Source organism: Mya arenaria, chromosome 7 (assembly GCF_026914265.1).
Source record: "Mya arenaria isolate MELC-2E11 chromosome 7, ASM2691426v1".
Lineage (NCBI taxonomy): Eukaryota > Metazoa > Mollusca > Bivalvia > Myida > Myidae > Mya > Mya arenaria.
The window spans coordinates 31,510,782-31,533,478 of NC_069128.1; the positions used below are offsets into that span (position 1 = coordinate 31,510,782).

The following is a 22,697-nucleotide window of genomic DNA, read 5'->3' on the forward strand; positions in this document are numbered from 1 at the left end:
TTCAATAAAGCGTAATCAAGTATGCAAGACTTTTAATCAAAATTGAAAATAAAAAATCGTACAAATGCATTTTTTAGAGGAACTATTTGACGTCAATAGTGATTTAAAATTACTGCACTTTATGATGTCACTAAACAACGTCGAACACGCTTTTTGGTGAAATGTACAAAAGTGCGTTTTCTACATCAATTTTTCCACAAATTGATAATTTTAGATATGCAAGAAAAAATATTGTGCATGCTGCATGGCAGGTAATTTGGCAAGCTCATTACTGGCTTACGTGCATGCCCTCGTTTTGGATTTGCTATCCCTTATATGGTATAATGATCTACCAACAGTTTTGGAACCGACCGATCAACATTAATTTGCAAATAATTTTCAAAAGGGGACATAATAATGATAGATTTATGAGGAACTGGTCTGGGTTTTTTATTATTAATCACAGACTATAACTGAACAAATCATTAATCAAACAGAGTTATTGTATTTTCTACACTGTGTGTATTGTTGTATTGAGATTGAGTATCAAATTTCAGGATAATATTTCGTAATTTCAAAATGTATGTTTTTACCTTTTACTACAACAGATAATGGTGTATTATCATCCCTATCTAGAGTGGCCTTGTAAACTGCACCATAATAACCCTGTTAAAAGGTATAAATAAGGCACTTAGTACAACAAATTCAAGCAAAACCTTATTTAAAGGACATAAATCTCTTGTGCACTGATCTATGAATCTGATTAAATGCAAATAAGTAAAAACAGTAAGTTTTTTATTCATTTCTACAAGAAATGCACATGGCTTGTAGGAATATAGTTACATGGAGACTAATTATCTTCAAGAAATACATTTACAGTTTTTAAATAGTGACAACTAAAATGAGTCAAAGTATCATTGATTTAACAATATACATGTACATATTATAATATAATATTATAGTATAATTGTACACTATGATTGTAAGTAGTAGTTTATCTAAGCCTGAAGACTACAGCCTGGGCCATCATCGGCAACCATGGTTACTTTCTTCTGTTACACTTCATACATACCGTTAAAAATCTTTTTTTATATAAATATGAATGGCACATGGAAGACAACTCTATTTCCAATGAAATCGCATGTTACAATTAAATACTCTCAAATAACCCTATAATGTCAGAAGTCTCCGATGGCGAGTTGTCTAAGTGGCTGGTTTAAAATTGGTAGTGATCAGGTGGATTGAGTTCAATTCGCCAGAATATTTTTCTACTGGAAAACATTAGTATGAGTGTCTGTGCATAAATATATGAGTCAGAGATCCATACACGTTTCCTTGCAGAACCAATGAAACTGCCTCATTAATTTATGATGTTACAAGATTTTCATAGCTATATCGCCCACGGTTCACAACGAAGCAAGTGCAGTAGTGTATCAGGGGTATCAGACGATGAACAAGAGCATCATCATTTTCATTGAGGGAGGAAACTATTTATGCCAGAATATTGTTCAATGCTATATGTTTACAATAAAACTTGTTACTGGTAACATGTGTGCACCGTCAAACTATTTGCATGCCACACCTGATGTCACCAAGGCACGTACATGTATTATTTACACCATTTTTTATCAGATAAGAAATAAATTAACTGATGCTCTTAACTCACTTCAATGTTATGCTCTTTAGATATTTTAGGCCATTATCATACTTACACTTCCCAGCTGTTTGCTTTTGTCAATGGTAAGCCTTCTTTTTAGAATGACAAATGAAGGCAGGTTTACGCCAGCTCTGTGTACCTCCGCCGAAGGTTCCCCATGAGGTGGGTATGGGGTTTTGACGGCGACCCCCTGGGCTCGAGGGATTGGTGGAGTGGGGTGATCAGTTGCATGTTTTGACAGATCTACTTCCAAAGGTAGCACACCTTGATCTGAGAATATATCTGAAATAATTATCCTTGGTTGTACAATGTCTGCAGACGATTCAACTTTCGGATATCAGACAAACATTACACGCTTGAGTCTTGACAATACAGTACTGTTAAGACCAAACTTGACAGTAAGTGCACATCGTGTTCACTATTAGTTCACTTCGTAGTGCACTTGGTAGTGCACTAGGGTAAGACAAGGGTAAGACAAGGGAAAGACTAAATGGAGACAAGGGGCTGACCAGATAAGGCTTCTTCAGTCTATAATAAATGCTATCTTTACAGTGAAACTTAGAATGATGTGTTTAGTTTCAACAGATGTTTTAATGTAAACTATTTTATAGAATAATTATAATCAATTTTGACCTTTCATTTTAACAATATAGAATTATATGATTGATGTTGTTTTATAAAATAAAGTTAATTTGTCAAACATTTAGACATTTAAATGTTTTTGTTTTCTTTATAAATATGCATTGCATTATTTTCATATTAATTGATAGCTTTAATTATATAACTTTGGTTCTAAATAAAAGGGTTTCATCTTCAAATACTTTTATGACATAACATTCAAAGGAGTTCATGAGCCTTTCTTTAAAGTTTCACAAGGTGATAATTACACGTTGTTCGTTATTTGTAATAGTTAATTAAGTTCACGCCTTATATATTGTTCCAAGCTCAAACTGTGAAATTGTTGATTCATTCAAAGGATATATTAACAAAGATTTTCTTCCAACTCTTCTGAAACTTTCAATTTTATGTTTATTCTTGTTTAACAAATGTGTTCGGATTTAAGGTGACAGCCTGACAGCAATCATCATCAAATAAGTACACCATTAAATATTATAGTATATTTTCTACATTGTACCCAGATTTATCAATTGCATTTCTAATTTGATACACATAATAGATAAACGTATATTTTAGGCATTTTGTATTATTGATTATGCTGCTCCATTATTTAATGAAATACTATCCATTGAAGGCTAATTTAATCCTTCTTTAAGAGCCCCCCCCCCCATAGTACACTGTGTATTGATTTTTATCTTTATTGCCTCTTGCTAACTATCAAATGCTTTAGAATAAGAATATGAGTAGTATTATTTATAATATCCCATTAAAATTATTTATATTTTACAACTTAAATGGAATAAAACCCTTTTTACTTTTTTTGTTTATTATTTACTCCCAATCAGTCAAATTAATACATTTGCTATGCATATATGTTTATGCAAGAAGTGGTTGTGTATTAATGAGCTAATGCTATTTTCTACTCTAAATGTTGTCAACTCTAAATGGCCCCAAGCCAATAAACAAATACACAGGATATTGGCTAAAAGATTTACTGTACATTACTGTAGTCTACAATAGTCTCATAAGGTAGAGATAGCGTGTTTTATGCTCATTTCTTTCAATTTAAATTCGGTACCCTTATAAGAACCATTGTTTTTGACATTTATTCATCCTTTGTGGAATATTAAAACAATATTATTAATTTTGGTAAATCTTAAATGACACTTTTCATCATTTGTTAATCAAATTATTAAGAGTGGAGATATTTAATATTTACCATGCATATCATGTATTTTAACATCAAATAGCAAGTTTAATATGAAATAATATTCATTGTAATATTCATGGTTTATGGTTGAATGCATAGGATAATTTCATCTTTTGCCATTTTGAATGTTATCACAGCAGGGTTCCTGATACTTCCTGTGTATTGTTTATTGGCTCTGACCTATTGGGGCTAACACTGTTACAATGGGTAATCTCATAACAAAAGTATGAATAAGCATTTTATCATTTTGCTGATATTCAATTAATTTTAATGCCTGGTTAGTTGGCCATTTGGTAGGACAATTCCCTTTGTGCTATTTTTATAGAAAAAGATAAATAGATATATTCAGTATCAAATGCTAAAACTAGGTTTTAAAGATGTTTCTTTATGGAAAGTTAATGAAATAAATCGTGAATATAGTTACGTAAAAAATTCTGAAAAATAGCTTGAGCTACTATTTTTAAATTATTCTAATTAAGGCAAGATCTTTTTTCAACCGCATGCATTTTTTCTTTTGTTAAATCACATTTACTTTTTTATCATAAATGATTTTGTATTTACAGTTTGAATATATAATAGTGCTGTTCACCTTTATACGTAGGATTTAGAATTACCAAAAAAAAACCATAATTGTTTGGATGTTACAATAGTATCACAATTATATTTATAACACTCTTATTTAAAATATTGGCTAAGAAATAATTTATTTAAGAAATGTTTTATTTTTATTTCATCTGCATTAGAATTAAAAATTGACAAATATGACCAGTAAATGACGGGTCCCCTTTTTTTTAGTTACTGGCCCGAAAAAATGATTTACATCATCAGGTGTGGGCTGATTGTGTGCGTGTTATGGACAAAAACAATGTGTACTTGTGATGAGTTGTTGGGAAGAAATTTGACATTGTAAATATTATGATAGAAATAGTGCTGTTAACTGTATATACAAAGCATTCAGAATTAATATTTGTTATCACTTAATGACTTAAATCAAATGTCTGAATTACAAAAAATTGTCATTGTTCAGATGTTACAATAGTGACACAAGTATATTATATAACACACCTGTTTCAAAATATTGGCTTTCAAATAAACTTATTGTATTTATTTTAAGAAATGTAATATTCTTTTTTTATCAACAATAAAATAAAATTGACAAATATAGAAACCCCTTGTCTTATAAGCCTAGTACAATGGCTTTACATCATAAAGTCATCAGTGAATACTAAAAGATTTTGTCACAAGTTTTGAAATGAACTGGTAGAGGAAAAGATCTTATCAGTGATATAAAATCAATATAGTAAGGCCAATCTCAGTGGACCAGAAAAATCAATACTGGCTTATCAAATAAACTACAGACTACATTAGTTTATCAATAGTGCACAAATTGTTCACTAGTAGTTCACTCCTAGTGCACAAGGGTGTAAAGTTTGGTCTTAACAGTACTGTACTTTCAAACTAACATTTTTAGTATTGACTGTAAAGTTCTTTGTTAGAAAATTCTGCAGTGTTATCAATTTAATTGATTTTCAAAAGGAAGAATATGAGCAAGAAATAAACTGATCTGAATAAAGGTAGATGGACTGATCCAGTATTTGATTCACATTAGAAGAATATGGTATAGATTCTACCAGGTGACAAATAATCTGTGTACTGGCCTTCAATCACCACTCTACCTGAGTTAATATCACCACTTTACCTGAGAAGTTCATATAACCACTGCACCTGAGAAGTTCATAACACACTTTACCTGTTCATATAACCACTGCACCTTTTATATCAAATATTTACCTGAAGAGTTGAGACAAGAAAGATTGGGTATTGGTTTTGAGGTGCCCGTATATCCACTATTGAGGAACTCAGTAGTCGCACTGTCCATACTGGATAGCCCACTGCTGCCGGCAGAGTATATTGGTTGGCTATACTCATGGTACTCTCTCGCTGTATGGACAAAATAAAACTTTTTTGATTAACAAAATGACAGATTTTTTTTTATGTCAAATAATGAAATATACGCCAAAATATGTAAACATTTCTGACGTCATTTTTAATGTTTTTGTCGTTGATGTCTTTTTCTATTTTTTGTAATGCTCTGAAGAAAGGCAAGCATGGCCGGAACATTGGCAGGATAATAAACCCTATTTTTTAAAGCTTGAACTCCTTCTTTTAATTATATTATGAAAATATAAAGCATTTAATGGTGGAAAATGCTTTGCATGATCATGCTTTATACATTTCTAGTCTTAATTAAGAAAACAAATGAGACAAGATATTTCCAATTTCTGATGTTAAAGCATAATATGGCATTCTAAATATTGATGTTTTCTTTCAAGATGCATTCTTACTCCCAAATTTGAATTAACAAAATTAATACTTTTGTTTAATATTCCAAAAAGGATGAATAAATGTCCAAAAACAATGGCTCTTATGAAGGATACCGAATTTAAATTGAGAGAAATGTGCTTGCGTTTTGAACTTTTAAATACACGGTTACAATCATGTTATCAGTAATATTTTCCATAAAGGCATTATTTAGTTAGTAGTTAAAGTTTTTTTCAGTCAAAATTGATGTTTGTTATAATCTGTATGTTTGGTTTTGAATAAGAGCGCCACTTTAAAGGGTTGTCACTGGAAAATGTTAATGGATATTTCTCAAGCTCATACCAATCAAGCTGTTTTAGCAGTTATCGCGCAGAATAAAAAACCTTTTGAATAGAATATGATCATCATTTGTTCTTAGCTTCATGCTAGGGGATTTATCCCACACAAACAGTACTATAAAAGCTTACAATGTTCCTGAAAGCAGGATATGAATGTCCTGAGCAGTGCCTCTGGGCATGGCCTCTCCTCACTATCTAATGTCCAGCAGTATTGCAACTTCATGTAAAACTCTTGTTTGTACTTTTGAACTGGTTCAGAGTCATCTGCCTGCAGTTTCAGCAACTTCGGACAGCGAGGTACTTTTTTATTTACCAGAAAAAATTGCTGCACCTTAAATAACAACAATATTTTTTAATAAGAATGATTTCTAATGAATTCCCAAATCAGAAAGATAACTTTTAAACTACAATACTTTTATTCCATCATTATTTATAGTACCACAAAACTCAAAAAAGTAAAGTGTGTTTTTTTGCACAAACATTTTAGGGAGGTGTTTTTGATCCTATTCCGCACCTAAAAAAATCCAGTTTGGTTAGCTTGAAGAAAATTTGTTTTTATTAAAACTGGGCAAAATTAGCCAAGATATATGCATTTTTTCGCTCCAGTATGCCATCACTATAATTACATAACAATGTGAATGTCTTTATGACACAAATATTCACTTATTTTAAAATACTCCTTGTAAGAATTATTTGTGTAAATTCAAAGTTCCTATTTTCTAGGTAAATTTCCCTATGGGAGGGCTTTATTCCCATTCCCCTGAGCTGACAGACAGCCCTGCATTTAAACACCTCTCCTTTTATAGTAACACAGCAATAGCACGAACACGCACCGCTTCAATTGACCTTCGCCCTCCCTTCGAGTTAATGGCCTCCCACGGACTGGCCCCGCCCTCAAACATCTGCCAGAGGGTGGAGCCCAGAGCCCACACCTCGGTCTTTGCCGTCACTTCTTTAAGGCCACCAGGCTTATACATATTGGGGTCCAACCACGGAAGTCTAAAGAAGAAAAAGAAAGCACCTTATCATAGTTATAGTTAGCGATCATTCATTTTGTGTGTCATACTTATGCCAACATAATTTGAGTTTCCTTGGTCAAAGAGAATGCGTGCATGCATTTGTAGGGATTCTCTCTACCTAATTACCATTTTGTTTATCTCATTAAATCTTACTCCCTTCAACTTAAATTCATAACAATACCTACCTTTTAATGTTGACTTCATGATCTAAGGGAAGCTGCTGGTAGAAGCAGACGAGGCCTGGGTCTGTGACCTTGATCTCTAACACACGATTGTCAAACTTCTCCACTACAAGGTTTTCACATGTTAGGTTTCCATGGAAACAATTTTTCTGTTCCTGAAAATAAAAGATAAGTTATAATTTTGTTTACATAATATATGAACAAGAGCCCTGAATCACTTACCGAATATATGGAACCCTGGCCATGGCATTTCTATTGAGTCACTATATACATCTATAATTTGAGCTGTGTCCTACTTTTTCACCTAACAAAAGGTATATTCATTAATGACCTGAATTCGATTCTAGGATGAACATTAAAGGGTTTTGCTCATGGTTTGTAAAATGCACTTTTTTATTACAAAATAAAGAGAGGCAAATCATAACGGGTGTTAAAAATTAAGATACTGACAACTGGAATCCTTCAGCAAATGTTGATATTTGCCAAAAATTGTCTTTGAAGACCACAATTTACAATGGCTTTCAGTGATACACTGTTGTGTGATCGGTTAATAAGCATTATCATTTATGTTATCAATGTATTGCTAAAAGGTAAAAATATCCATCTCTATTGTGGCCTAATGGCAAAGGAGTCCGTTTTCTAATCATTTCCAGCGTGTACTCAGTCTGACCAATTTTATAAGTATTCGTCTAAAATAGTGGCCTCAAGATAAGTGACCTTAAAATTGTGTTCTCTAGACTGTAAACAAACCAACTATGAGCGGATGCCAGAACAAACACAGTCATAAAAACCTCACCTTGCAATTGATTCATGATCTAATAAGAACCAAAAAAGAAAGAATTTAGACAATAAAACATCATGATTAATTGAAAATAGTTATAATCTTAGGTTGAAAATAGATCAATCTATTATGTGAAAACCTAGTAGGTTAGCAAATTTATACAGTTACATAATGATATATAAAATAATTTGGAAGCAGTCAACCTACCATGTATTGCAAGGCCTCTGCCAGGCATATAGAGACATCAATCAGGTGCACAAATGTCAGTTGGGGAAGCCCAGTCCTGTCCATGCGCAGGAATGCCTTCATGCTACACAGGCCAGTTCCACTCATCAGCAAGCCTGTGCTAGGCCCAAGGGTTAGTCCCAGGAAATTGACAAATAAATTTGACCCGTTTAACTTCAGCAGTACCTCAAAGCCAGACATCAGGGACTGCAATGTGAGAGAAAGTTGGTAAAACATGGGTATTGTGCAATTGACTGTCGAAACTGTACAGACAATCTTCTTAAAAGCAAAATACTTACAGCAGAAATATTTCACATAATTATGTACTTTTATATGTTATTTTCTAACCAACTAAGTTTATGCCTTAATATTAGTTGAGAAGTTTCTTGAAAATCATCACATCAGACACACACTGAATTTAACCATGTTATTTTTTGTTGAAGTTGCAGAATGCTACTTACTGTACCAAGTGTTTCATTTTAGAGAGCAACATTATGAGACAAGTACTCATTACAAGACCATGAGTAAAGTGGTTTATGCAAGTATCAGTTAGCCTTACAACACAGGTTTAACAAGCATTTTCAGTGAAAAGATATCCCCCGCCAACGATGGCTTGTTTGTGCTTGATGGCTTGTTTGTGCTTGAAGGTTAAAAAAAATCTCAGAAAGAATAAGATAAGCACATTGGTTTATCCCTTTCCGAGCCAAATTATAATATATCGACCGGGACTACTTTATGATAATTTTTTTTAACGAAATAAATCAGAGGGATGATTAAATAAAACTGTCTTTTCCGAAACTGCTTACTCGGAAACATCAATCATTGCAAAATAGTACAGTATAAGATAAGACGCCACCTTTAAAAGCGGCGTCTTATCTGGAACTGCACTATTTTCAACAGCATAGGTATGCGGTGAATGGGAACGGCTGCAAACAATGATTTTTTAATAAATCAAGGGCAATAACTCTAAGGAAAATTGACCAATCCAAAAGAAAAATAGACAGGCATCATCACAGTATGTTGGTTCTTATTAATTCCAAGTGTCATGAAATTCTACCAGCTAGTCGCATAGAAAAGGCTGCAAACATGGATCTTTTAATAAATCAAGGGCAAATAACTCATATAGAAATTACACAATCCAAAATATAAATAAACAGGCATCATCGCAGTATGTTGGTTCATATTTATTTCAAGTTTCAAGAATTTCTACCAACTAGTTACTGAGAAATGGCTGTAAATGAGAGTTTTTCAAAAAATCAAGGGCAATAACTCCAAGTACAATTGACCAATCCAAAAAAAAAATGAACAGGCATCATCCCAGTATAGTAATTCATATTTATTTTAAGTTTCATGAAATTCTGCCAGCTAGTGACTGAGAAATGGCTGTGAATGTGCATTTTTCAAAAAATCAAGGGCAATAACTCCAAGGACAATTGACCAATCAAATTTATTTTGGACGGGCATCATTCCATTATAGTGGTTCATATTTATTTTAAGTTTCATGAAATTCTACCGGCTAGTTACTGAGAAAACGCAGGTGACAGACGGACGGACGGAAGGAAGGACGGACGGAAGGAAAGACGGACGGAAGGATGGACGGACAACGCCATTTCAATATCCCCCTCCCTATTTCATAGGCGGGGGATAATAAGATATTTTACAAATAAGTATTTAACTCAATAGCAATGTTTACACGTAAATGTAGCTTCACATACTAGTAGTGGTGTGTTTGAAACCTTTTTTAACAACTCAACCTGACCTCATGCAGTTGTTGGTGGTGACGCTGCAGGGCTGGGTCCAACCTCAGCTGCTTTATCACAACATGCTGTTGCTCACATAGCCGACCCTTGTAAACCTCAGTGAAGTGGCCCTCCCCTGTAAGTTACAAAATTTAAGTAATACAGCATTTGACCATATCTGCCTACATACAGTCAAAACAAGTTGGCCCTTTATTGCTCCGCTTGATTTCCTCGTTTGCTCAAACTGGGTGTAAGGGATCAATTTTGTTTCATTCTGTGGATGCATTCCCGCTTGGCTCAATAGTATTTTCGCTGATCCCTGGGATATCGAGCCAACGGGTTTTGACTGTATCTCATACAGGCATGTGTACATCAGTCAAATAAACGTGCAAGACTAGTTAAAGCAGTGTTAATTAGCAAACTTTTAGAGAACAGGCCATTTTGCTTTCTGAATTGAAAATATTTCTTATATGTTTAACAGCTGATTTTAATTGATTTTTACATCAAAGGCCAATATATTCCAAGGTTGTTGAATTTTTTTTGCTATCTTGTACTGATAAACTCTGCAAAATCAGACACTTTAAAATGCCTTATAGATTTAACAAAAAAGATGAGATGTAAGATAAGTTCCAAAAATTGCACTAAAAGTTCCAAAAATTGCACTGAAATTACATTTATACGATATAAAAATGCCTAAGGTTTGAATTGTAAGTGCTTCTTCTAAACAAATACCAGTATGTAAGCGGCAAAAGCTGAGATGTCATTGTGTACAACAAGATATACACACTGAATAAACAAAATATGCAAATTAATAACAACAAGGGCCTATGCTCTACTGGCATGGCTCTTGTGGTCATTTTCAATCCAGAGCATGTATGTATGTGTAAAAGGCAACAAACATATAGTTCACGTTTTGTGTTTGGGTTACCTGAAAACGTTGCCAACATCTGAGGACAGAAAGTGTTGTAAGCAGATTAGTTGCATGAACCATTTTAATAGGTGCCAAGTAAAGGTCATCCGACAAAAAAATGCTTTCAAAACAGCACTCATGGTCAAAATTTCATTTTTGTAGCTTTAAAGATAAAAAAAAGTTTGTCAAAAGGTCAAAGTCAAGTTCATCCGAGGACAACATTGATGCTCGTTTGCAAAACTGCACATATGGTCCAAATATCATTGCTGTAGCTTTGAAAATAAAAGGAAGCTCAAAAAGGGTGGGCCAGCAGCTTTAGCCCCTGGGGCATAATTTTAACTGTTTTGCTAGACAGTCATCATATGATGCTCCACAATAAATATCAAAGGTATGAGCCTTGTGGTTTGAAACAAGAAGATTTTGAAAATATTTCTTAAAAAAGTCTCTAGGAAACTTGTGACCCCAAGGGCAGTGCCAGCTTTGACCCCAGGGGCATAATCTGAACAACCATGGTAGCAGACCACTTAATTATGCCTTATTCAAAATAGCAAGTGTCTGCATAGCTGGTTCACAGAAAAAGATTTTCAAACATTTCCCAATTGAAGTATACCAAACCTGTGAACCCTGGGGGATGGCCAGTAATGACCTCAGGGGCATAATTTTAACAAACATTCACAGGCAATTTTGTTTAGATGAATGTGAGAAATACACAAACTTTGGCCAATAGAGCTAAAAAAATGGCCTTTGGCCTTTCAACAAGAACAAGGCAAAGTAATTCACAAAATCAATTGCAGAACCAAAAGAGCTAAAAACAACATTCCTGTCTGTAAGTAGTAGGAAACCTTATTGCAATGAACTGATATAAATCTGAAATGTGTTCATTTCATTAAACACCACGACACATTTACGATTATGCTAATGTCTGTACATAATCAACATTATTTTCATTGTGTTTTTTTTCCAAACTAGATTATACTCTAACAGTATATTTCTTGGTATGCAAAGCTGCAAAATATAGACAAGGTAATATAGCTCAGTGACCCAAGAGCCTTGTGATTGAGCCAAACAAGGGACATTTTCCTGTGAAGCCTTTCAAAACAGCCTTCATTGATTTCATTCAGTGTAAATTTATTGGCTAATTAAATAATGCACATGTCTATAAAGAGGCTAAGATTCTACTCATAACATTCATATAAATCTAAGATGTTTCTATCAATAATGGCCACTGCATTACTTTCTTGTTCCCTAGAAATAAACCAAGTGTGATGAATATCAGCTAACAACCATCCTCACATTAAAGCTTAAATAAAAAAATGGAGAATCCAATTACTAGTATATGGTTTGAAATTGTATAAAACTGTGTAAGGGACTTACCTATAATAGTAACACAGCTGACATTACCAGCCATGTACACCTCGGGCTGACTGGCAACTCACCTATCTTGGCAGCAATGTTGACCCGACCAGCCATGTAGACCTTGGGCTGACTGGAAACTCACCTATCTTGGCAGCAATGTTGACCAGACCAGCCATGTAGACCTTAGGCTGACTTGCAACTCACTTATCTTGGCAGCAATTTTGACCTGACCAGCCATGTAGACCTTGGGCTTACTGGCAACTCACCTATCTAGGCAGCAATGTTGACCTGACCAGCCATGTATACCTTGGGCTGATTTGCTACTCACCTATCTTGGCAGCAAAGTTGACCTGACCAGCCTTGTATACCTTGGGCTGACTGGCAACTCACCTATCTTGGCAGCAAAGTTGACCTGACCAGCCATGTAGACCTTGGGCTGACTGGCAACTCATCTATTTTAGCAGCAATGTTGACCTGACCAGCCATGTAGACCTTGGGCTGACTGGCAACTCACCTATTTTAGCAGCAATGTTGAACTGACCAGCCATGTAGACCTTGGGCTGACTTGCAACTCACCTATCTTAGCAGCAATGTTGACCCGACCAGCCATGTAGACCTTGGGCTGACAGGCAACTAACCTATTTTAGCAGCAAAGTTGACCTGACCAGCCATGTAGACCTTGGGCTGACAGGCAACTAACCTATTTTAGCAGCAATGTTGACCTGACCAGCCATGTAGACCTTGGGCTGACTTGCAACTCATCTATCTTAGCAGCAATGTTGACCTGACCAGCCATGTAGACCTTGGGCTGACAGGCAACTAACCTATTTTAGCAGCAATGTTGACCTGACCAGCCATGTAGACCTTGGGCTTACTTGCAACTCACCTATCTTAGCAGCAATGTTGACCTGACCGGCCATGTAGACCTTGGGCTGACTTGCAACTCACCTATCTTAGCAGCAATGTTGAACTGACCAGTCATGTAGGCTTTGGGCTGATTTGCCACTCACCTATCTTGGCAGCAAAGTTGACCTGACCAGCCTTGTATACCTTGGGCTGACTGGCAACTCACCTATCTTGGCAGCAAAGTTGACCTGACCAGCCATGTAGACCTTGGGCTGACTGGCAACTCATCTATTTTAGCAGCAATGTTGACCTGACCAGCCATGTAGACCTTGGGCTGACTGGCAACTCACCTATTTTAGCAGCAATGTTGAACTGACCAGCCATGTAGACCTTGGGCTGACTTGCAACTCACCTATCTTAGCAGCAATGTTGACCCGACCAGCCATGTAGACCTTGGGCTGACAGGCAACTAACCTATTTTAGCAGCAAAGTTGACCTGACCAGCCATGTAGACCTTGGGCTGACAGGCAACTAACCTATTTTAGCAGCAATGTTGACCTGACCAGCCATGTAGACCTTGGGCTGACTTGCAACTCATCTATCTTAGCAGCAATGTTGACCTGACCAGCCATGTAGACCTTGGGCTGACAGGCAACTAACCTATTTTAGCAGCAATGTTGACCTGACCAGCCATGTAGACCTTGGGCTTACTGGCAACTCACCTATTTTAGCAGCAATGTTGACCTGACCAGCCATGTAGACCTTGGGCTGACTTGCAACTCACCTATCTTAGCAGCAATGTTGAACTGACCAGTCATGTAGGCTTTGGGCTGACTGGCAACTCACCTATCTTAGCAGCAATGTTGACCTGACCAGCCATGTAGACCTTGAGCTGACTGGCAATACGTCTTTTTTCCTCCTCTTCAGTCTCAAGGTCAATGGCATTTTGCAAGGTAATTGCATGCTTCGTCAAGAGGTTCTGTACAATGTCACATCCTGAAACAAATTCATAAGTGAAAATGAGAATGTTTCTGAACTTGTAGAGCATTATTCACAGGCTGATTGATTGAAACCTCTATATCAGACAGTTTTCTACATTTGAGATTTATTAACTTATTACATAAATTCAGTTGCCACATTTTGAAATAGTTTTAAACAATATGTTTCAACATGACTGCTAGGTTTGCCATACGGATGATCATTTACAACAACATCTAGTCTCTTTTTTAAAATTATTATGCTTGGAGTGTAAGAATCCTTAGGCTAAAAAAACACAACACCTGTGTTTCCGGTAACCCGACCGACCCTATGTTTAACTCACCGACCTTAATCTTTTTTAGGCATAAAAGTAAAAAACCAAAAATTAAATATATCGTCATTATTTTCATTGTTTGTCTGTCTCTGTTCCCGGGAAATAAACTTTCATTCCTGATTATGTATTACCGAGACGCTTTGTCAACAGGGAAACAAAAGGGCGGAGTTTGGTGATCCCTGTCCGATATCTTTTAGTTTAAATTGGCAAACGCATGTTTATGGTCCAAACACGAAGTTGATCACAGGAGACACATTTTGCTGTCTTTATAATGAAAATATTTAGGATATAGTTCGCGGTGTTATTTTATCCATGTCCAAAATAGAACTTACTTTATTTTACATTAGGCTTTGCGCATATCATGCAGGCTTCTTTCGATAAGCTTTGCGAATTCATGCAGGCTTATAAACTGTGTGGTTCACATTTCATTAATTGTTACATTAATTTATCCGCAGTTATCAATGGTTATTTATTTCATTTAATTTAAGTCCCTTCAACTGAAATCCAAACAAAAACCTGCAAAAGTTATAACAACACATTCATAGGAATGTGTCGGCTGCAGATCAAACGGTACAATTTGTGACGTCAGAGCACAAGCTGTAATAAGATAATAAGATCAAAGGCGTGTGGCTATGGTTTGTCTTTAAATCGGTTGGTCGGATACAGTATAATACCATTTGATTGCCAGGATTTCGTCTAGGCTGGTAAGAAAATACCATACGATCGAAAAAATATAATAATCAATAATCGTCGTCTGGGAATCTTAAAACAATGACCAAAATGTTTTAATTCACTACGAATATGCATGAAACTTTGATTGTAATGAGAATAATGATAAATTATAAATAATAAAATAAGATACATAAAATAAATCCATATCCGCATTTACTTGTTCTATTATTAACCTACCTCCACATAAGAGAGCTCACAGTTGACAAAAAAATCGCAATTTTATTCAAGCAAATTAACAAATTTAGTTGATAAATGACTGTTTCGCTAGATCATCATCATAGACTTATAGAAATTAGAAGTGCTGGATTTGTTCTAAAAACCGATCGCGTCTTATAAAGGAGTAAAACACCAAATTTCATGGGCAAAATTGGCGGGAAAATACGGTAGTCAAAGGTAAGGAAATGATTTCAGACATTGAACCATGCTGTTTTTTTCTGACTTTTTGTTAATTATGGAAAACTTAGATATACTGGTTGAGAAGCAGTTTCCGACGGAAAGCAGTTTCCGACAAATCGCTTTTTCGCGTACGTTCCTTAGATCTTCATAAAGAAGGTACTGCAATTCAACTATATGTAACTAGGCAATCAAAAGTTGAAATTCTTACCGAGACACATAAGAAACTTTTATTATTATTTAATGTTTAATTTTTATTTTTCATTTTGGACACAAACTTGCACGTGGGGGATCTGCACGCGCAGCGTATTGCGCATGCGTGTGAACCTAATTTGCATATCTATTAATAGCTACAACGTTTTCCTTAATTGACTTATACAAACGATGATCATTGTGTACATATTTGTGAACACTGGTGTCATGCTAATGTTTCGCATCCACATTCACTTAAATGTATACAAACACAAGTTTCCATCAGAAATGAATAAAAAAAAATCATTGATATTCAGTCTCTGCCTGATTTCGAGTATGAATTGAATGTCGTAAATTTTAAGGTTTAAATTTTTCGAAAATGCTGAAAAATTAAATAACATTTCTCTTATTACAGTCTTATATTTAGTTTATTAAATAAACGGAAAATAAAAACACACAACAGGCACCTTAAATATGCCCCGCATTCAAATTGTCGGAAACTGCTTCTCATCACAAGCTAATCAGAACAATGTAAGTACCCTCTTTGCGCCCCTATTAGATACACTATATGTGACGTCACACATGTAAGAAATATATCGACAATAGCAGCTTGAGCTGTAGTTATATAAAATGTGAACAATTTTAGTAGATATTTAAACACGTATAAATAATTCAATAAAAACGTTAAAAAAATGTCGGAAACTGCTTCTCAACCAGTAATATAATTGATTTGATGCAACAAAATTTACATGAAATCGAAAACTGTAAAAAGAAAAAAAAAAATCCCGACCGACCGACCTTTTTTTTTCGCCATGTTATCGGAAACACAGGTGTTTTTTTTTGGCTTTATGAAAAATAAAATATTCCTAAACTGCATATAAACTCACCTTCTGACTGTGGCTGGACCGGTATTACATTGCTGGGCAGGAATCCCAGAGCCTTTGCCTGTTGCCTAAAGAACAGTTTGGGAGACACAGGATCAGCCTGGGATCCTTCTAGAACTAAACCATCTTCCCGCTCCATTACCTGGAAAAGAGAACATTCCATTTTCTCATACAAAAATTTGTCCACTAGCATTTATAACAAGATCAAGCTCAGCACACTATATTTTATATTAGTATGTGTTGTTTAACAGTTATCAATTATATTAAAAGTAATAACAATATATTAATTTTTGGTGTTAAAGTGAGTAATGTTGCTCAATGAAATGTGATACTTAAGCGTATTGTACTAACTAGGTTTATTTAAGAAATTGGGGCTATTTCTAGTTTGAAAAAAAAAAAAATGTCCATAACTGACCACTTCAGAAGATAAAAAAATCAGCTCAAAACAACATGATATCATACAAGCTCCACTCTTCTGTAAGTTGCCATATAATCAGGAATTCTATGTGTTTCTATAAGGCCACACCAAATTAATGTGGAGCGAGCGACCGAAAAAAAAAAAAAAAAAAATTTTTGTCAGTATTCATAAAATCCGACGCGAGCGAAGAGCGAAAAATATATTTTTCCTTATATTCAATATAAATAAGAAAGATTGTTCAAAATAATTGCCCTTATACCCATTTTAATGCCATCTTGAACTGAACCTCTGATGGACATTGGGAATACATACTATTTATTCATCCGTGTTTAGTACAAACATTATATGGATAAAGCTAATTTCTTATATAATTAAAACGTACTTTAATATGACATAATATTCATATGACATAATATTCATAATAATAAATAACACTGCTTTTAGTTAAAAGTTTGAAACGACTTATATAAATCTACCTGAATCAGTTTAACATCATATGCAACTGTATTTAGACATAACTTAGGATTGATTTGGGATTTGTAAAAAAATGATCACTTACACAGGCATCATAAAACATCAGACTCCATATAACATAGACTAAATTTTGTTTTTATTATCACAGGAAATGCAATGACAAGTGCTTATTAAAACAAAAAGAACAAGGGTATTTTTCAGAGTACTTTTTTTTGGTTATTTAGATGTTTTTATGCACCAGCCAATTGTATATGCCCCCCCCCCCAAGTCCGGAATAGCGGGGACTTTGACTTCCGCTCTCTCAACACCCGGGTAAAATACCCGACCTGCAGGGACACACTGCTGGTGGTAAAATCCCTGCCAAATGGCCCTGCAACCCTGAATACCTATGTGAGGCCCATTCCCGACTACTTTCAATATGAAGACAAAACCACATTCACTAGGCCCTGCGGGGCCACCTGAAAGGTAAAAACACAGCCCATTGCCTCTGCTGTCCCCGGTATACCCCTGGAACAAGGGCGAGGGGTGGGCGGGGCAGTGGTTACAATTGAGAAGTGCATTACAATCCCGGTTTATGCTGCAAATAAAAACAAAATATAAGGTGATAAACTTAGGCTTACTTATGTTGAGGTATTTCCAGACAAGTGTTTATATCGCTATTTGTGAAAAGATATTTGTTCAAAACTGTTGTTTTGTCAGAATTTGATCAAAAATGAGCTTGATACATCAATTTGGACCAAACAATGACTCATGTTCCAGTTAAGTTGACCTGTCCGATTTCCATTCAAAACGAGTCACTAATTATGCAATATAATCGCTACCAGTCTTAGATACACATGCTTTATTGCATAATGATTGCTTTAAATAATGCTCCTTTAGTGCATGAGACGATCAACAATGACTTCAAGCATGCTCAAAACATATTTATTGTCAAAAATAAGATTTAATTTCAAAACTTCGAGCCACATTGTTTATACCGGAAGCCGCCATTTTGATTGAATTTATTGAAACCCATGCTAAACAGATCGATATACAGTATAAAAACACTATGCATCGGTAACTTCCCTTTACAAAAACACGAAAACTAGCGTAGAAAAATTATACTAGATTACTTTTAGCCTTTTAATAAATTATTACCTGAAAAAAATCTGCTTGGCTATCAAAATGGAGGTGCGGGCGCACAAAAAAAAAAAAATATTTTTTTTTACATTTTCAAAAATATAGGAGCGGTAAATCCGCGGAACGAAATATCTATTTGGTGTGGCCTAAGTGTATGTCCTAAAATGGTGATAGAGTATGGTGTCTGTCATGCATAGAGGACTATAAATTGGTACATGTATGTGGTCTGTACATACACACAATGGTCGTATACATTACCCACGATGATAAAATAATAACGCAATGCTCACCTTTCCAAAGCTTCTGACTATGAGAGATTTGTCCTTGGGTGTCCTGAGATAGAGAACATCATACTGTCCGAACTTCTGAAGATTTGAGCGCAAAACGTACCAATCGCGACACTGGAGACCTCGCTGACTCAACTTCTTCCTTATTGTGGCCTCACTGGTATGCATAATTACTGGTATGTATGATCAGTGATATATATGATTACTGGTATGTATGATCAGTGATATAAATGATTATTGGTATGTATGATCATTGGTATGGTGTTAACTGGTATGTACGATCAGTGATATATATGATCATTTGTATGGATGATCAGTGATATTTATAATTAATTGTATGAATGATCAGTGATGTATATGATTAATTGTATGGATGATCAGTGATATATATGATTGATTGTATGGTTGATCAGTGATGTATATGATTAATTGTATGGATGATCAGTGATATAAATGATTACTGGTATGTATGATCATTGGTATGGTGTTAACTGGTATGTACGATCAGTGATATATATGATTAATTGTATGGATGATCAGTGATGTATATGATTTATTGTGTGGCTGATCAGTGATATATATGATCAATTGTATGGATGATCAGTAATATATAGGATTAATTGTATGGATGATCAGTGATATATATGATTTATTGTATGGTTGATAAGTGATATATATGATTAATTGTATGGATGATCAGTGATATATATGATTAATTGTATGGATGATCACTAGAAGTAGTATGTATGTCTACTGGTATGGAGTTAATATCCAATAAAGCAGAAAACAGAAAATAAAATCCATTGAAATTCATGAAGTGGCTATAACTGTATTTTTTACTTTTTTGTTGTTATTTTTAAGTTATTGTATTGTTCATGTCAATGGACTATTATAACAGTATTACAGATATAAGATAACTTGGAGGACCATAAACAAAATATATGTTATAAAACATAGATAGTGAACAACAGAAAAAGGATACAAATCATCAAAACAAGTATGCACCATATCCAAGTACTTACCTAACAGGTCCATGTGCACGGACCTGATATTGTTTGTGTATGCGTGGTGACTGCAGGTCGGGGCACAGGCTTGTGTAGTAGTTGAACATGAGCAAGCAATATTTCTCAAGGCATGTTACAAATGAGTGGCTCTCCAATCGGTCTTTGAAGTACACTTTCTGTAGAAAGTACAGATAAATGTCAGTGAATATTGACATAAGGCTGTTAAAGTTATAAAGGTCTGCTGTATTCATACCCAGTAGGAAATGGAGGAACAGCTAGTCAGGCCATCACATTCAAATCACATAAACACAATCGTTGATCAAATCAAAATGAAATTCAGCCCTTAAATAACTTCATTTATGAAACAGTTTAAAACAATGTGATCGAGTTGTTCTCCGTTATAACAATTTATTTTTACTCAATCCATCAACATCAAGAGCTGTCACAGTATGTGACGAATGCCCCCGAATGTGCCATTGACCTATGAACAAGGTCAGTACATGAAAAGTTAAAGATTAAACAAATACATACGGCAAGTTATTTTAAATTGCCTCTGAACATAAAAAATACCACCCATACTTGACAACCTACATTCTTATGTCCTTATATTCAGCATTCCATTGTGAATAAACACTAAGTGTATCTTTCACCTTAGAGGTAGGGACATTGGTCTTGCACGTGACATGTCATCTTGGTATGTCGAACACATGTGGCAAGTAATTTTAAAATCTGTCCATACAAGAAAAAGTTACAGCCCGGACATAACAACCAATACTCTGTGTCCTTATATGCAGCACTCCATTGTGAATAAACACCTAAGTGTGACCTTGACCTTAGAGGTAGGGACACGATTCTTGCACGCGACACGTTGTCTTGGTATGTCGAACACATGTGGCAAGTTATTTTAAATTCTGTCCATACAAGGGAAAGTTACAGCCCGGACACGACAACCTATACTCTATGTCCTTATATGCAGCATTCCATTGTGAATAAACACCTAAGTGTGACCTTGACCTTGGAGGTAGGGACACGGGTCTTGCTCCCGACACATCGTCTTGGTAATTCAACACATGTGCCAAGTTATTTTTAATCTGTCCATACAAGGGAAAGTTACAGCCCGGACACGACAACCTATACTCTATGTCCTTATATGCAGCATTCCATTGTGAATAAACACTAAGTGTGACCTTGACCTAAGAAATAGGGACACGGATCTTGCACGCGACACGTCGTCTTGGTATGCCGAACACATGTGGCAAGTTATTTTAAAATCTGTCCATACAAGAGAAAGTAACAGCCTGGACACGACAACCTATACTCTATGTCATTATATGCAGCAACCCATTGTGAATAAACACCTAAGTGTGACCTTGACCTTAGAGGTAGGGACATGGTTCTTGCACGCGACACGTCGTCTTGGTATGTTGAACACATGTGGCAAGTTATTGTAAAATCTGTCCATACAAGGGAAAGTTACAGCCCGGACACGACAACCTATACTCTATGTCCTTATATGCAGCATTCCATTGTGAATAAACACTAAGTGTGACCTTGACCTAAGAGATAGGGACACGGGTCTTGCACGCGACACGTCGTCTTGGTATGCCGAACACATGTGGCAAGTTATTTTAAAATCTGTCCGTACAAGGGAAAGTTACAGCCCGGACACGACAACCTATACTCTATGTCCTTATTGCAGCATTCCAATGTGAATAAACACCTAAGTGTGACCTTGACCTTAGAGGTAGGGACACGGTTCTTGCACGCGACATGTTGTCTTGGTATGCCGAACACATGTGGCAAGTTATTTTAAAATCTGTCCATAATATTCTGAGTTATTGAGTCGGACGGACGGTCAGACGGACTTTCATCCTTTGTCACAAAAGCAAGGGCCATTATTCTACCCATTGTCAATGAATGTGCTTTAAAATAAACAGTTGCACAACATCACATGCTGATAAAAATTAAAGTAAGGTTTGATGGCTGTATAATACTGTTTAATACCTTAATATCATATTTTTCCCTATAGTCAGTTAGAACTAAAGATATTAACTAACAGGAGATGTTAGAGTCCAGTTAAAACAATTATGCAATTACTGATATATGCCTATAATTAAGAAGAGCTATCATAATCTATAAGCATATGCCAGCCCGAATGATGACTGACGTCAAGTGTGGAGGAGTGATGCTGTAAGCGGTAAGAAGTTAGGTCTTGCATGTGACACGTCATCTTAATGTACCAAACATACATGCATAGTAATTTTCAAATATCTCCTGGCATGACAGAGTAACCGCCCGAACAGGACCAAATAAACTCTATATATGTGCATATCTGCAGCATTCCATAATGGTTAAACTCTTAGTATGACCCTTGAACTTGAGATAGGGTCGTAGGTCTTGTATGCAATACAATGTCTGTATGTACAGAACACATGTCCCAATTTAAGGACCATTACTCTGCTTGGTACAGATAAATAAAATCCCCAGATGAACAACTTCATTTGCTGGTTAACATTTCTCTGAAATTTCAGTGTTTTGACTCTGGTTCATAAACTTTTGGTGATACACAAGACTCAGGATTCCTTACTCAGGCTTTTAAGTGACCAATAACAAAAAAATTGGGATAAAAGTAGGAAGATATTTTTAAAAAAGAAGGGTAAAATAGGGATATTAAGAGCAAAAAGTAGGGACAGTAGGGTT

General features: G+C 35.4%; 1 protein-coding gene across 1 annotated transcript in view; it reads right to left on the reverse strand.

Moving 5' to 3' along the window:
• The window catches only part of LOC128241073 (tyrosine-protein kinase hopscotch-like), a 43,801-nt gene that overhangs the window by 6,774 nt on the left and 14,330 nt on the right, over positions 1 to 22,697 (reverse strand). The window contains exons 4-15 of the mRNA XM_052958056.1: positions 20,016 to 20,173; positions 18,997 to 19,150; positions 16,699 to 16,837; positions 14,029 to 14,178; positions 10,091 to 10,206; positions 8,314 to 8,538; positions 7,329 to 7,480; positions 6,958 to 7,123; positions 6,254 to 6,455; positions 5,256 to 5,405; positions 1,692 to 1,918; positions 573 to 645 (exon numbers count right to left, since the gene is read on the reverse strand). Coding sequence (XP_052814016.1) covers positions 573 to 645; positions 1,692 to 1,918; positions 5,256 to 5,405; positions 6,254 to 6,455; positions 6,958 to 7,123; positions 7,329 to 7,480; positions 8,314 to 8,538; positions 10,091 to 10,206; positions 14,029 to 14,178; positions 16,699 to 16,837; positions 18,997 to 19,150; positions 20,016 to 20,173 — 1,912 coding nt within the window. The remainder of the gene's footprint in view (positions 1 to 572; positions 646 to 1,691; positions 1,919 to 5,255; positions 5,406 to 6,253; positions 6,456 to 6,957; positions 7,124 to 7,328; positions 7,481 to 8,313; positions 8,539 to 10,090; positions 10,207 to 14,028; positions 14,179 to 16,698; positions 16,838 to 18,996; positions 19,151 to 20,015; positions 20,174 to 22,697) is intronic.